Consider the following 17,419-nt stretch of genomic DNA (forward strand, 5'->3'; position numbering starts at 1 on the left):
GATTCGTTAATCATTTATAAAGTATTTATGTCTTATATCTAAACCTTTGAGTTTTCCATTCACGTCCTTCTTACAGTGTTCTGTCTGGCAGCACCGTCTCTTTCATTCGCGTCTCCGTCTGCCTGCGTCACTTCCACCTCGCATCATCCCTCTCTCCCTCACATTTGTGCTTGTTCCAGTTGTGCAGTGAGCCATGAGCGATTAAAGTGATGTAACAAAAGGGGCGGGACAAGTTGGCGGAAGGGATTTATCTCATTGGTTAAATTGGGGGCAGGACACGGACAACACTGATGGTCAGAACCAATCATCTTCCTCCTGTGGTCCTTAAACAGGAAAGACAACAGGAAGTGTTCAGAGTGGCACACTGTGACCTTTGAGCCTCTGTGAGGGATTTCAAACGACCATTTCCACTAAAGACAAGATGATGTTTCAAGTAGACAGCTCCAGTACATCATGCTAAATATTCAAGTCAGTAAAAGGAAAACACAACAAGAGTTTGTTTCATATTCCATTCTCGTAGCTCCCCTGAGTGTTTGTTTCTTTTGTAAAGGAGACAGGTCATATCTGAACAGAGAATCAGTAAATAACGTGACTCCTCTAAGGGGACTCTCATCAGCTCTCCTGACTGCACATCCGGCTCCCTACAACTGAACAAACCACCAAATACAAACTTTTTTTTCTCTCAGCATGACTACAGAAGCAAGACATTCCTCTTCTAAGTAAGACGTCATGTTTTTATGACGTCCTAATTTCATCCCTGACTTTTTTCCTCACTGCTTGTAGTCGCGTTATTTGGACTGAGAGCTGGAATCTCAAGACTCCAGAACCAATTAAAATCAGATTTAAGATGTCAGTGGAAACAACAGAAAAGTTAAAGCTCTTGTACCTCATCGACCCTACTTAGGAAAACATGTGCCAATAAATGCTGAACAGACACACATGCACATAGATCAATCTGCACCACCATGAAGTCACACAATACAGGCCATGGACACTAGAAATGCACCAATAATACACCAGCTTCATTAGTTTTCATACAGTAAGTCTAGCACCACAGAGCCCATTTAAAAAACAAACACACATAAGCAAAGCAGTAGGTATAAAGAGAGGTGAACGTGTTAGCACTCAAGAATAAAAAAAAACCAAAACAGAAACACAAGCAAAACAAAGGCTTACCGGACTCCTCTACAGAAGTTAGCAGCATTACAGACAGCAAGAGGAGAGAGAGAGAGAGAGAGAAGAGGAGAGGGAACAGTGAGGAGAGCAGAAGGGAAAGTTAGTCATGATAATGTAAAACAATCAGCTGTGCTCAGTGTAGGCTGTAAACTACATCAACAGCAATCATTCAAACTGTCAACACTGGCGTAGTAAAACGACTCTTCACTATCCGCCTACACATCCTCCACTTCTCTCCCCAGACATGATGTGAAGCTTCAAATCCTGGCAATGGTTTCATGCTGTAAAGCTGTGTCACTCTCACGAGCACACTCATGAAGTATGTGGAAAAATAATCACCTGAAAAATTCAACTCAGGCGCTTTAACATCTTTAACATCATCAACCTACAAAGCTCAAACCTACAAAGAAAAGGCGAGCTACCTTTTATGTCCCCGTTTGTCTTTTTATAGCCGAGGTGACCCCGAGTTGTCATGGACCGTGTGACTAATGAAGAGTATTTGTCAGGGATTGTTTACAAGAAAAACTAACATCAGTTCAAACTGGTAGAGGTGAAGGTCGCAGTGTCGCAGCTTGAGGTCATTTCAAACGCTCAAAGCTAGTGAACATTTAAGTTAGTTGAGTGGAAGGAATTTCTGTGCAGGTTGTGGAAACTTATTTCACACAAATAGTACATGAAGATTAGATCACGTAATCATAACAAGGTCTGTCATTAAATAAACGCAGGAACTAACATCCTCACTGAAGACCAACCTGTTGCTGTTCACTATGAAAAGTAACAAAACTGTAAAGAGATGTACATCACTTTACCTGCTCGTTATTTATAGTATTCAATGTATCCAACCAACAAAACATGAATAATTAGAGAATGAAAAAAAGAAGCAAATCGTCAAACATAAAAAATGCTTCTGTTTTTTGGGTTAATAAATAAAAAAAGTCAATAATTACAACTCTTGCTGATGAATTAAGTGTTCATTGACTTATCACTTCAGCATGTTGTCTGAATACAAATCCTCATAATGAAGAAAAAGAACACCTATCTACCTATCTATCTGTGTGCTGCTGCACCTACTAAGCGTGTGCATGGAGGCATTACCTGCATGGAAAGACCTTCCCACCTGATCAGGTTAACAGAGCCAGCAGGCCGGATTAAATTATTGAGTCCACGAGCTCAAATGACCACGAGCATTCTCAGTGTACAGCAGACCGACTCAAAGGTTCAATGTGCCCACTTTCCTATCTGAATTATTCAAGATGGACACCCAAGCTAACTGTCCTCCCAGAAGAGCAGAGGGATTGTGGGTAAAGGCAGGGGAAGACCAAAGCCTGTTGTGGAGTGTCACTCACTGCTTATTACCGGTTGACCTATGGGGGGACTTGGGCGAGAGCTTCACATCCTGCTGTTTAAAAGGGGGGGGGCATCTGTTCTGTGTTAAACGTCACTGGGTGAAACCGGAAAGCACTGAGGTCACTGCTGACAGCTGTGGACAAGTTTCACAAATTAACTATTTGGACTTCAAAATACGATGAAAATCAGCTGCCCTCACTGGCTTCAGTCTTGGGAATCAAACTACAGACGTGACATCGTGCAGCTTGTACTGTTCTCACGTAGGAAACGTCAGCAGCGACTCTTTTGAAGCTTACATTAAAAGTGAAAAACACACAACAGATAAAGCAGCAGAACATAGTCAAGAGAGCGATGGCAGCTCTGAAGCAAGGCACATAAAACACACACATGCACATCTTAAAACACCTAACTAAATGTTAGGAGTGGAGTCATGGGAAGAAGAAGATGCAGTTATTATTTTTAGTAAACATAAACACCCGGCTGTGTCTTAATGGAAAGCTCACTCACCATAGGAGACGGGGACAGGGCTATGTTGCCTATTGAGGCTTTGAGTTCATCAACCGAGGGCACCGACACGACCTGATCAGCCGGCAGTGGCTTGATCTTGATTTTGAATTTTTTCCTGTGGTCCTCCTCTTCTTCGGACTCATCGGAGGAAAAGAAGTGGGTCTTTTTGGCGACGGGCAGTGGTCAGGTGTCAAGGAACACAAAAGCTCCCCTCCAAAAGTTAACATTTGACTTAACTCCTTACTTAGCGAGGCGATGTGTTAGGGAACTTCATCCCAGGTTAAACAAGCAGTTGCAAATTCTCAAAATCATGTATATCCTTCTTCCTCATGAACATGGTCCATTGTTGTGATTTAAACCATCTCATTGTTTAGTGTCTCACTGTCCTTAAAACACTCCCCCGCCCCACATAAATGTTGAAGAGGGGAAAAAAGAGAGGAATGAGATGCTAAGTGAAACCTAAAAAAAAAGTACCCTTTCATTCATTTAAAAGGTGGCTACATTTAGAATTACATTTGGAGCATGGCTTCCTGTACGATTAAAGAGCGACCCATTGGGGAAGTTATAGAAAAGTGATGACTTTGAGTTTCATCATGAAAATAAGAAGCACCCTTTAAAAGTAAACTGAGGATCCCCACCGCTGAGAAAGAGGAGACAGCCTGCTGAACACAGAAGTAATGTGGCTTCTTTCTCAGGACCGGGACATTAATGACTCATTCTTCTGTAGCCGTGTTATGTGCAGTGTCTTATTAACTCTATTTAGATCTTTACTAATTGGATGTTTTGACACTTCACTGACGCACTACACACACGTTGTATGTCACGCCTATTTGTGTGAATCTCCGTGTAAAACATGATGATAATTGATTATTTATATCCACCACGCAGTTGAACTAATCCTGTACTGAGTATGGAATCGATGGCAGAGAAAGGTAAGGCAAAAGAGAAACAGTGCTGAGGATATCTCCCTCTTCTGACTCCTCCTCTGGTCTGATGCTGTAGCCCTCATCATCCACCTCGGGGGAATTCTGTAACACACAGTGACTCAGTATTCATCTCTGTGAATGTTATCTGCAAGACACAGCAGTTAGTGCTGAGAGTACTGCGGGTTAATTGAACTACAGTTAAAGTTTTCACTGATATAATCAGACAAATTCATTATTGGGAGACTTCCAGTCATAGTAAAACGATGAGTTCCCTGCTTTACGATTCCTGACCAAATGCTTCATGACAAAAGGAAATTATCCGTATCTAATATTCAAGCAAAATAATGTTGCACATCGGAAAGAGAAACCCATCATCCTGTTTTACAATCTGTTACAACTTTCAACATGCTTCGTTCACAAATGTGTCAGCAAATTGATTGGACAGCAACAGGGATCAATACTATGGCCTCATTAAAATTCAATGAAAACAGAGTTGATTGCACATCGGGCTGAGACACTGATCCAATCAGAACAAGATAATGATCCTACTGTATCACTTTTAGAACGTACATATCTCTCCCAGTCGATGTCTTCATAGAAGCCGTTGGGGGCCCCGTTGGTCTTCTTCTGAGCCTAGAGGAGACACCGTTTGATTAAAGTCCCGTCAAACAGAGGCAGGAGGACGTGTTCTGCTCTAACACGTGACGTGTTTCTAGGTTTGCTACTGTGCACTGTTACTACAGCACACCTGATGCTCTGATAGAAATCTTGGCTTTTATTGTTTTAAACACATTTTTTGAATGTTTTTTAAAAACATTTTAAACTTCATCAAAACGACTCCACTGGTTCACTGCTGTGACAGACACTTGACACGCCTGTTCATGCTGACTCTCACATTGTGTGTGTAAGTTCATCTGTTCTTTGGAAGTTTTAGAAACTGTCTAAAGTTGAACGTCATCATTTCATTTTCGAGCATGTGAAGAAATAGTCAGCTGATAGAGAGAGAGTGGGGAGTGACATGCGGCTGCGCGCAGGAGTCACAGGTCGGATTTGAACCTGTCCGTCAGCTTTGTGCCCAGCACAAAGGGTGGGCAAACTAACCACTAGGCCACCGTCCCCCTCTTTTCTTATTTTCTTCGTTATTCTATTAATTTTTTTTTTAACATTTTTTAAACTATTGAAGTAATATAACATCATACAAAGTCCAACTTTATAGCATACTCCATAGAAAGTCTATAGAAAGTCCAAGTATTCCTGAAGGATTTTTTCCCCTCTCGTCTTTGAACAGAAGCCTCCTCAGTAAAGAAAGCTGAAACAGCAACACTAACGAGTCTGTGGAGCTACTCTGATGTCTACCAGATCAAGAATAACTACTCTAGAGGTAAATCTACCACACGGGGGAGAGACTACAGTTCAGTACCGATTCGACCTCTTGGGGTTCCTGGCAAGTTAGAAAAGGGACAAAAAGAAAATACATGATATATAAAATATCCACAGAACCTGATCTCCTCCGCTCACACATATGTAGAGTGAACAGTCATTTACAAAAGGCAGATGCATTTGAAATAAAAATTTTACTTACACCCCCGTCTCTGTCTGGGGAACCGCTGTGAGGATTTAAAGAAGAAGAGAGAGAAATGAGAGCATGAAAGTCACTTCACATGTGAGATTCCTCACTTTGAAAATCAAGTGATTTCCTCATTAGTCGAGCAAATAGGAGGCATTTAAGGAAAACACTTTCACACACACATACACACACACACACCCACACACACACACACACACACACACACTTATTGACTCAGAAATCACAAGCTCCCAGACGTCAGCGTCGCAGACTGGATAAACAACTGTGAAAATGTAGCATGCTTTAAAAATTCACGAGGGATCTATTTGCATTTTTCAGTCTTATTTTGATCCTGATGTATTTGCGCAATACAACATTTTAAATTGTTAGCCACGTTTTGCAACAATTTCAAAAACACTGGATATCTGGATATGATCTGGATTTTTTAGATCCATCATAACGGGATGGATAGGAATGATAAATGACACCCATGCTTGGTTAATGAAAATAGGAGTCAAGTATCCATTTGAAAAGACAACACTAATCCTGCACTTGTTCTCACTCATTCCAATCCTGTTACTCTGTTGTAAAGTGTCTGCACAACCTGCTGCTGTATACAAAATGTTCTTCTTATAATTAATTCCTCCAATTCAGAGGTTTTAGCCAAGACTCTGGTCGACCGCGAAGCATCATTGTAAATAGTTTCAGCTGTTGAACACTCAATTTGCCCTGTGATTGGATAACACGGCACGTCAGGGAGGAGAGTCCCAACTTACGTGGAGTCATTGTCCTTCTCTTTCTTCCGTATCCCAAAGGCCTTCCTGGTACGTTTTTTCAATCCTGAGGAGAAAAAGACAGAAGAGGAGACAGGTAAGATATCGTTTGATGAGACACCAGAGGCAGAGTGTTTGTGGGTGGGTTAAAGGGTATGTGGGGTCAGCTGTCCCAACATCCATCATCTAGGAGATTAAAGGCAGTGGGGGTTTTTTTATGTATTATTGAGTGAGTGGCTGCGTCACTGGGAAGGCAAACACCTCCTCACAGAGATCAAAATGTGTTCACGGTCATTGCACACAGACAGACAGCCTTGCAATCCTCAAGGCAATATCGAGGAATGGAGAATTCATTAGCAGAGTAAAAAAAAAAATCAATGTGCTAAGAATTGAACAAGAATAGCTTAGACAGCCGTAAAGCACAGAGGATCCTACTGCAGGCCACACAGCTGATAACGAGAGGTGGATTTATAACGCTTAATAAAGTCTGAGAGTTCTCATGTTGTGAATCGCCTGTTTGAATCCTTTAATTAAAATCTTATCTGAGTGACTCGAAAAGACTGGCCGCACCTCATTTCCAGTACAAACTTTGGTTTATACTGGTTGTATAGCTTTAGCCAGGACACCAGATACACATGGCTGAGGTAACAGAGCTGCTCACAGGCCGACAACACTAAAGGTGAATGTCTAAAAAAAAAAAAAAAAAAAAGAAGAAGAAGAGAGTCTTTTTCTTCAGCCTTGAGAATAAAACTCTGTACTCTCTCCAGTGAAGATAAACTGTTTGCAAACTGAAGCCCAGTCTGGTGCAAAAAGCAAAGTAAGAGAGAAGTAGGACGTGATAAGAGTTATAATACATCGTTTTGCACTTAGATTTAAATGGAAACAAACTAAAGAAGAACTCTTCAGCTCAGCAGAGATTTGCAGATTGTTTTTCCGTGATCGTTACAGGTAACAAGTCGTGCTCAGGTTACTGCTGTGCTATCAACTGAAGTGATAGACGACGTCAAATGAAAACAAATGTTAAAAGTAAATAAAATAGGTATTAAACCGGAACCTCACACTATATTGCTGTCAGTTTGTCTTAAAGTTCACTGACTCAGAAGTGTTTCCTCCCATTCACACATAGAGAGAGATGTGTCTCATTTCTCCATGTTGGAAACATAACTATCAAATCAAATCATGTTTCCCTTCCCTTCCCTTTGATTTTTATTCACAGTCCTTGCATAATTAATTCTCTCTCTGATATAAATTAAGTCATTTTGAAGATATTCCTGCTCTTTTATGCCAAGCTATCAGATCGCAAATGCTCTTCTCTTTATCTTACCCCAGAGGAAAGCCCAGTGGTCCCCCTCCATTTCTGTTTTTTGGTAGTTCCTCGACTCTCATTATTCCTCGTCTTTGTCTAGCTGTGAACTCATCACATCATCTCATAGTCTTCCTTATAACACATGCACACTGAGCCTCAGAGCAGGAACCTGATGCTACCTCTTTCTAACACACACACACACACACACACACACACACACACACACACACACACACACACACACACACACACACACACACACACACACACACACACACACACACACACACACACACACACACACACACACACACACACACACACACACACACACACACACACACACACACGGTCTCGTGACTCTGTTCTAGACGTGCATTGAGCTACTTAAATTCACCAACAGTGACTTCCTTCATGAATAAAAAACAAGTCATAACTTCTGACACTTCATAAGATTCTGGTAATAATCATCCTCTACGTGGGGACGCGCGCACTAACCACTGCACCACCAGCGCCCCCTGTTCTGGGGATTTTTTGCAGAGGAACTGTCCAAAGGGAGTTCCATGAGAACTTTATTCTGTCTGTATTCACACCGCTGTAGAATTTACTCCGCAGCAGGAGCTACAGAAGGTTCCTCTAAACAGGCTCCGAGGAACTTGAATAGTTCTGTGGTGCAGAATCAAAAAAAAGGGGCAAAGCTCCAACAGTTAAGAACTGTGAAAAACTTCCTGTGGTCTGCTAAGGTCATATATATATATATATATATATATATATATATATATTAACATGGGTCGCTTCATTATTAGCAATAGCCGCAAGCTTAATACAAGCAGGCTAACGTGGCTAGTCGGCTAGTTAAACCGCTGCTGGGTTAACGATCATGATAACTGTACATTATTGATACGTTGCTGATTTGATGATAAAAAAGCAGCACTTTTCCAACAGGTTACAATAAAAGCGGGCATGTCTCAACATAAATGACTTTAAGTATGCTATAAAGAACTACAATGCAGTAGGGGAGCAAGCTGAAACCATCCGAGTGTTTGCGTGGGTGCTTGTGAGTACGTGTTGTTTTGTCATTCTGTAACTCACTTCCTGTAACTGAGATCAAGTTTGACTCTTTTCTCCCAAAAGCAGTGACAAATCAACTTCTGTTGATCAGCTTCTTTCATTCTGTGGGTTTACACACGTATCCCCTCTTGGTGAGGATTGTGCAGGGGGGAGATTTAAATCCTGGACCCCCCCACCCCCCCTCCCACCATTATTTATGGTACTACTCCATGTGTCTGTGGAAAGCTTTATAGCAGCTGTTCTACAAACCAAACTTCAACACTTGATTTACAGCTTCGACAGGTTATTTGCTGGCACGCTATTCAGTCCATTCTCCCAACTGTTGCTCAAATGTCTCTGTTTCAGGCTTTAAGTTATTCTGATCTTATCTAAGCTGTAGCCATGTTCCATGCTACAAGTCCTTTTAATGTCACAACCTGTTTGTGACGGCTCAGATGCATCCCTGCTGTACGTATCCTCAATATCTTTGCTGACGTCTGTTTCCCTCTCTTCCCTCTCTAAGTCAAGCCTTGCCCTCAAGCAGGAGGTGACAGGTTAACAAGGGAGCTCGTAAAAAAAAAAAAAAAGACTTGGTGTGGTTAGTATGTAGCGTGGTGTACAGCTGTGGGCTGACTGCACAACACCTGCATCAGGTGAGATTTGAATCTGCATTTGAAGTTTCATTGAAATGACGATTTCCTTCACTGCTGATTTCTATTTGTTTCATTTATCTGATGTATTCATGCTCCATCATCTGCAGTATTATAATACATATAGTATCTGTCTCCTTGCATTATAGATTACTCTGATGTAGTCCTGTATATTGTTAGGGTTTGTTTGTTAGCTACAAGAGATGGAAATAAAAGCCACTATGATTACTAATTCTACAGTAAAAAGCTAAATTATGTAAAACTTATTCTTTCATACTGAGGTTGAATAAATCAATTTAACACTGATAAGAAAACTCACACTTGGCGACCAGCATCATTTGATAACTACTCAAAGTTGGAGAGTACAGCAGGGCCCGGTGATGTGACAGGAAACATCCGTATGTGGCAGGGTTTAATTGACAGAGAGCGAAATAACAGAGCCTGTGGTACACACAGTGAAATGACTTAATGACTTCCGTTCAGAGGGATGCTAGTACAAGTGCTAACGTAATTAGCGGCCTCTTCCGAAGACACAGTTATGTCATTCCAGGAAAAAAAAAACAAAGAACAGGAAGCCAAACAGGACAGGACGCTGCCAAGCCTGAGAGGTACGACATGTCACCTACAGAGCAGCAGCACAGCGAGCAGAGTCACACAGTTTAAAGCTTAAGAAAAGAACAGCTCCTTTCTCCTGTAGAAAGGGAGTTCACTGCAGAGGAACTATTTTAAAAGTAGTGATTATTGGCTTGGGACCATGTTGAAGAAGTGTAAGTTAACATTAGAGAGAGTCTCATGAAGTGCACAGGAAACACCACCCTAAGCAGCATGTAGAGCGTTCTTATGATAATAGGCCTGTGAGGTCCACCCTACACGACGAGGTCAGCACTAAAGCTGCCTTCAACACACAAACATCTACAAACACTGCAATTACATCCGTGTCCCATTATCAAACTGAGTGCACAAACACATCAGCTCATTCTGAGCTCCGACTGTCAGAATGCATATTTTCACCCGAGCATTTTCAGGGTGAAAACAGACAGATGCTGTATTTCATTAGTATTCACATGTTGAAGTCACAGCTCAGCTGCTCAGTTTCATTTTCTGCAGCATCATTCCCATTTATCTATATTCTTCTTGGACAGCACCGATTGACATTATTCGTTGTTTTTCTGTGGTCTGCCATCTTATAGATTAATTAGCCATAGTCAGAGAAATAAACCCAAAAGAACACCGTGCTCTGAAAACACACACATGCATATATGCACATGTAAATCACACACAGCTGCACATGGCAATGTATGTAACATTTAACACTTTGAAGTCGAGCTCTGCTGGCGGCACAGACACTGTTTAACAAGCTGCTCCAACGAGGGAAGAGATGAAGAGGCCGCACACACACACACACACACACACACACACACACACACACACACACACACACACACACACACACACACACACACACACACACACACACACACACACACACACACACACACACACACACACACACACACACACACACACACACACACACACACACACACACACACACACACACACACACACACACACACACACACACACACACACACACACACACACACACACACACACACACACACACACACACACACACACACACACACACACACACACACACACAGCTTGTACTGGCAGCCACAGCAGAGCGCACCAGGCCAGGCCACTCCAGACTCTGGATGAGAGACCTGTGCTGCTGTGCATAGTAAGCAGAAAGGACAATAACACACCATTGAGTCCTACAAGCAGGACTGATGTCTGATTTGGGGTCAAATTGAGGATGTTTATGGCTTTTAAACATTAATTTTGAAGGAAAACAATCAAACATCTTCTGGAGCCTGCATGTACCTTAATTAATAAAGATTAATAAAAAAAGAAAAAAAAGAAACAGTTTTAGTGCCTAAAAGAATGATAATTCTGTGTAAAAGCAGAGGAGGATTCAGGTTAGTGTTTATATTAAGGAGTGCGTGAAGTTGTTTTGGTCTTAAGAGAAGCTGGTGTCTAAAGCAAGCGGAGACGCATGTGGAGCCGCTGACAGGCAGGCAGGCAGGTTAGCAGTCGAGTAATTAGGAGAACAGAGCGAAGGCTGGCAGGAACATAAACATGATGAGAGAAAGGAAAAAAACAAGCAGACAGAAAGGCTTCAGGAATGAGTAGGTAAAAGAGGAGGCAGACAGGCATGCAGGCAGACTGAGATGTAGAAGACAAGGCAGAGAGGCCGACGGGCATGTTGCACTCGTGAGCTTCAAAAACGCTCTTTTTCGATGAGTGTGACTCATCCTTCCTCCTGAGAGGCAGGAGGAGGACGCAGGTGAGGAGCACTAACAATGACAGAGCAATGCAAACATGATGCTAAGGCACAACAATTCTCCATTAACATGCAGAGACATGTGCAACTATGCGAGTGCAGCCTCCATTTTAAGGCATGTGCTGTGATAGCAGACCTTCATGGAGCTAAAAATATGATCAGGAGTCTCTACACTGAAGAGTGTATCGTCTATAAAAACGTAGATCACAGGAGACTGTAGACAGATGTAATCATTCAGAATAAAAAAACAAAACAAAGCTGCACTGCCTCTCATAAATCAACCTTGAACAAGACGCAGTGACTGTCAAAGATATCATCTATGTAGAGACCACTCAAGTTATTCAAGCAACTCTTATGTCGACAGTTCTCACAGTCACAAACACTTTGACCGGTCGAAGAGTTCAAGTCCAATCTATTGCTCACAGATTTTGATTTTTGATTTTTAACTGAACTGTCATTTTCGGGGAAAGTTGCATGTGGGAACACAAACGGCTTCCTCAGCCTGACTTTACCCTGATTTAAAAAAAACAAAACATGTTATTAAACGCTTTCATCTCAGAGCTAAATCTGTTGTTGTATGGTCAGGCTTTGCCTCATCCACCACCTCTGACCTCTGTTGATATTTTGTCAACATTGCGACTGCAACATCTTTTTTTATGGCATGTCCTCCCTCCTTACCCTGCCAGGGGCAAATTTGGAAAAATTCAGGAATTTTTTTCAATCAAATTTCCAGTGATGCACGTGTGAAAAGACCTTCACAGTGTTAACATTTATTCCAACACAAATGCAAGAAACCTCCGTGGACAAACGTCAACATGTTAGAATGAATCTTATCTCGCCAATCGACTGTAAATGAAGCCCTGTCATAGGAGGCCACCTTCTCCACAACGCAGTGTGTAACGTGTCTACCCTAGTGGAACAGCACCCGCTCAACAGCAGATGATATCATTCTTCGTGTTGTTTTATGAAAGGAGAGTGGAGACTCAACAGCTCATCGAGGCAGAGGTAGTGTACGGGTCGTGTTATCGAGTTTCAAGCTGCCTCTGGAAGCCAACGGTAGACAAACTGTCAGGCAGGGGTTCAATCAAAACGTCACATCACCTCCAGTAAAACTAAGCATCAGCTGGAGGGATGTTAAGCGGGGGGGGGGGGGTTAAATTGTCTGTGCCCCTGTGAACACAGCTTGGTCTGTGGTAACATGACTGAAAGGGCCTGACCTAAACTCTTAAAGGCTTAAATCTTCTACAGTCTGTTGGCTTTACCATGTGGTCTTAGTATACTGGAACAGGAAGTAGATTTTCCTAAGTTCCCACTTCTCCACTTTTGGATTCTGGCCAACATTCAAAAGGTGTCGAAGGAATCTGAAACAATAGGCCAATAGGAAAGTAACTGTCTGTCTTAATATCTATCAGCAAAACCAGAGAGGGGCATGAGACAAACCTCCAGATAAGGCCACCAACAGCCATCGACTTCAGCGTCAGTGTGAGCTTAAGAGAAAAAAAGCTGTGTCGGTGTGGCAGAGGAAAGACAAAGAGAGGGTGTCAGTTTGCGTTTGTGCTAAAATTAGCCCTCGACTGTACAGTCCAGGTGGCTGCACTGTGAGCAAGCAACTTCAACACTTGCAGTAACAATGTACACACACATTACGAACAGTACGGATCGTGTGTGTTTGCTGCATGGATGCACCCTTTGTGAGAGAGAGAGAGAGAAAAAAAAAAGGAAGATGTTTCGCTAAGTGACGTCACCCAACTCCACTAGAAGTGGGTCAGGGCCAGAAACTGCACAGCAGCATGCCGGCGGTTTGTGCAGAGACACACAAAAGATGGTTCAGAATGCCAACACTGTGATGATGCATCCATCTGTGCTCTGCTGCTGATATACTGTCAACACATGGACTGGTGGATTTACTTATCACGTTGATGACTGCTCCTCAATTTTAGAAGAAAAAAAAATTAAGAATAAGCTTTCAAGGAACATATGTGGGCTTGAATTGAAAATGAATTTGTATAAGTGGATCAAATATTAATCCCACAACTGAAAATGGTTAAAAGAGACAAAGCAGAGCTAGCCAAAGCTAACATTCTTAAATGTTGGTTTTTAACGATGATATAGTAACCGTTAAATTGGAAATAAATACATTTGATGTTCCATGGATTAAATCACTCAGGGAAAGGTCTCCAAATATGTTACTTGTTAAATATGTTCATGTTTTCGTTTAGAGATTACTTAATTTTTTGATTTTCATTTGGAAAATAAAAAAAAATAAAGTGAGCTTGTAATTTCAACTGCTTGCGTCAGAACAAGCCATGTATAAATATTTGTCATGAAAAAGATAGACAGGGGAGCCAAAAGCCCAATGGCTAGGTCGCATGCCCAATGTACAGAGGCTATAATACATGTGCAGCGGCTGTGGGTTCAAATAAAAGTCAAACTGTTTGAAAAAAACCTTCAAGTGTTTTGTGTAATTGAGAAGAATCATCCAATATCACTGTTTTATTTCATCATTGTTCCCAACAAACTTATATTATCTTTCTTACATTATCAATCTGAGCATACGTCTGTCCATCATGTCTTCCAAACCATCAGTGTGCGTCCCTTCACCCTCCCTCTCTTTTGTCTCTCTTTAAACAGCCAGCACTCGTGGTTCCCCTCCCCAGGCTCCAAATAGCATCCACCAAGGACTGTGTGGCGAATGACCCTGCTCAGAGCCAACAAAGTGGCTTTTAGCATAGATTTTCAACACAAAGACACTGGGAGAAGATATATTTTCAACCCAGCCTGTCTGCTTATTGACACACGACATTCAGAGATCAGATGGGCAAATATGGAACACGGTGGCCTCTCTGCCTCTAGCTGCTGGCTCATATCAAGGCCTGTTGCTTCTAGTCAGGGCTGGAAATGGATTTATTGATTCTTCACGTATACAGTACAGTAAGGGGAGACTTCGTCGTCCGACAGCTGCCTCTGCTATTGAACGCACAACTGCCCAAATGCATGTGTGTATTACATGAGGGGAGGGAGAGAAAGCAAGCAAGCTAGTACGCTAGTACGCTAACGGTCCACACTAATATTGCTCATTCTGAGGAGGCAGCTCCAACTGGTCTGTCCTGTATTCACCAGTGCAATAGATTCAAGTGTGACATACCGGCGTATTGTAAAAATCTATGCAAATTCTAATATATATGCATGTGCAAATGTGGGCCCTGCATGGTTCTAGGGTTTCCTGTGAGGTAAGCTTGTTACACATCGACAGCAAACGCTTGCCCTAAGCAAAGCTCTCCAAAAAATGGATGGATGTGCAAGACTGCTAGGCCTCAAACCCCCCTTAGGAGATGAGTCCCAAGCTAAGTCAGTCTCGTCCTTCTTTTTAAAAAGATAACCAGAGACACCACCAAGGGGAAAGGACAAAAAGTTGAGATGATGCCTCCGTGTCTGTCTGCTTTAATCTAACAGTACAGAGAAATCCCTCTTCAGGCGTCCAGCTGAATCCAGTTACCGCAGAGAGAGATGAAGTAGGCCAGAAAAAGATCCTCTTCTCTTTCCTTTGTATGCAAGCGGCATTTTATAGCCACAATTAAATGGCACATTGACTTAGCTGTGGAGTGATCTTAAACATTCAGCTCTGCTAGAGGAGCAGTCATTGAAGAGGCTGCGGAGAAGTAAAGCCATCGGTCAGATTTCTTCCCCTGATTCATAGTCACTGTTGAACTCTGTCTTTCACCAGCATGACAGCTTTTCAAATGTGCCTGTTGTTCATCTTAAGTTACCATGTACAAATGACTCTGCATTGTAATATTGATGACACTATTTTGAATTGGCAAACAAAAAAACACATTTTTAAGATGAAGTTCCTTTTGCATTGACTAGTTTATATATTTTCTGTACAAATTAAAATGCTGAAATTGAGCAAACTTTACAACATGGTCAATGTTTGTTGATTGACATGTGACCCGTGTTTACTGACAAGTGATCAATGCTTCCCATAATTGACCCTTTGTCAAGCCCGGTTCCCTTGGTTACGGTTACTATGTTAGATGAAATCTCATCGGCGGGCTCCTCCCTATTTAAAATAATAAAATGTAAAATGCCTGAAGATTTCTCAGACTATCATTTGTATTCCATTGATTTAATTCTTTTAGAAACTTGGCATCAGTGAAACAATAAGAAATACGGACAACACAAAATATTGTAAAACATATAGAAAATCCTTTAAAATATGATCAGTGTCTGGTGCTATTGATGTCAGCTAACAGCTTTGCTGTCGTCCAACCACAGCTGCTGGCTGTCTCACTTCTAACTGACCAACCTCTGAACTCCATCAATGACCATTTCTGGAGCCAGGGCTCTGAAATATCGTCTACATGTCGGCAACAGGGGCTTCAATACGCAGTTGAGGTTAATGTGCACAATTTGACAATCACGCATCACCAATTAGTGTTTAACAGATCCAAGCACAAAATACAGAAGCCTCACTTACTGTCTCTGGAGGTGATTGCCAAATGTAACCGTCAAAGGACAGAACTGCTGATGGATTGCTGGGTAGGTACCCAGATTGTAGCAGATTGTACCTAGACATATATTTTTCTAAATATTCATTTGATAAGTCATTGTCAAAGACAACATTACTTTGGTTTATGTTATGGGTTAAAACATAATGCAGGATTATGATGTGAGCATATTGAGTAGCTCTTACAGACAGCACCTTTTAAGCATGTTTAGTAATGTGATCAATGTCCTGATTTCACTGCAACACACTGAAAAGACTTGGCCTAGGACCAAGTATGTCGTACCCAAAGTAGCCCAGCAGAGCTGCTATGAGATGGAACTCTCTGATTGGTAGATTGATACCAGTGTGGTAGAAATCAGTGACCCAAAATATCATGATTTCATTCTTTATCAATTAGAGCTGAAACGATTCCTCGAATAACTCGAATAATTCGATTACAAAAATTCATAGAGGAATTTTAGCTGCCTCGAGGCTTCGTTAAGTTTTTTTTGTTTTTTTTTCGTCATCAAAACTTTGGTATGAGTATAAAACACGTCTAATGCAGCTGCAGCTCCCTGCTCCTCTCTCAGCGCTAACACGCACACACACGCGTGCGCGGCGTGCCCCTTTTAACTTTTAGTCAGCACACAGTTGATCCGTGATCCATACGACCCAGTCGGGAACACGTGATCCGGTCAAACGGTCGGCAAAAGTATGATTTATTCGATTACTCGATTAATCGACAGGATATTTGATAGAATACTCGATTACTAAAATATTCGATAGCTGCAGCTCTATTATCAATTCATTGACTGCTTGGCCAGGGTTGACACTGTGAGTCAACAGCCCTGAAAGTAGCTTGATGTTGCTTTTAGACAAGCTGTTGTAACAACCATGAAAATATATCACTGAAATACTGCTTCATATAAAACGTTTTTTGTTTTTTTTCCTGCTCCAGTTGACACTTCAAAACTATCATTTCATGCTGGACAGCTGCCTTGATTCAAAAATGTGTTTTCTAAGATTGTGGAGAGGCGAATATGCAAATATATACACATTCAATCTTAAATGACTCAACATGGCTGAGGTTTAATGACAAATGCTGATGATACAAAGCAGTTGAGACATAAGGCCAAAGAGAGCGTGGGAGTATAATGAAGTGTGATTCAGAGCTGAGAAGAAGGATGTCATTTTTTATTTTTTTTGGGGAGATCTGTATTTGCACTGAGTGTGAACTCTCTCTTGTATTAAGCAGAAGATGGAGGATGAGGAGGATGAGGA

General features: G+C 41.7%; 1 protein-coding gene across 9 annotated transcripts in view; it reads right to left on the reverse strand.

The window, feature by feature from the left end:
* sgip1a (SH3GL interacting endocytic adaptor 1a) overlaps positions 1 to 17,419 on the reverse strand; it is a 65,919-nt gene that overhangs the window by 19,273 nt on the left and 29,227 nt on the right. For all 9 annotated transcript variants that reach the window (XM_079350849.1, XM_079350848.1, XM_079350854.1 and 6 more), the window contains 5 exons: positions 6,300 to 6,363; positions 5,539 to 5,563; positions 4,527 to 4,589; positions 3,995 to 4,058; positions 3,031 to 3,209 (listed from right to left, as the gene is read on the reverse strand). In XM_079350849.1, coding sequence (XP_079206975.1) covers positions 3,031 to 3,209; positions 3,995 to 4,058; positions 4,527 to 4,589; positions 5,539 to 5,563; positions 6,300 to 6,363 — 395 coding nt within the window. The remainder of the gene's footprint in view (positions 1 to 3,030; positions 3,210 to 3,994; positions 4,059 to 4,526; positions 4,590 to 5,538; positions 5,564 to 6,299; positions 6,364 to 17,419) is intronic.

Source organism: Symphodus melops, assembly GCF_947650265.1.
Source record: "Symphodus melops genome assembly, chromosome: 8".
NCBI classification, from domain to species: domain Eukaryota; kingdom Metazoa; phylum Chordata; class Actinopteri; order Labriformes; family Labridae; genus Symphodus; species Symphodus melops.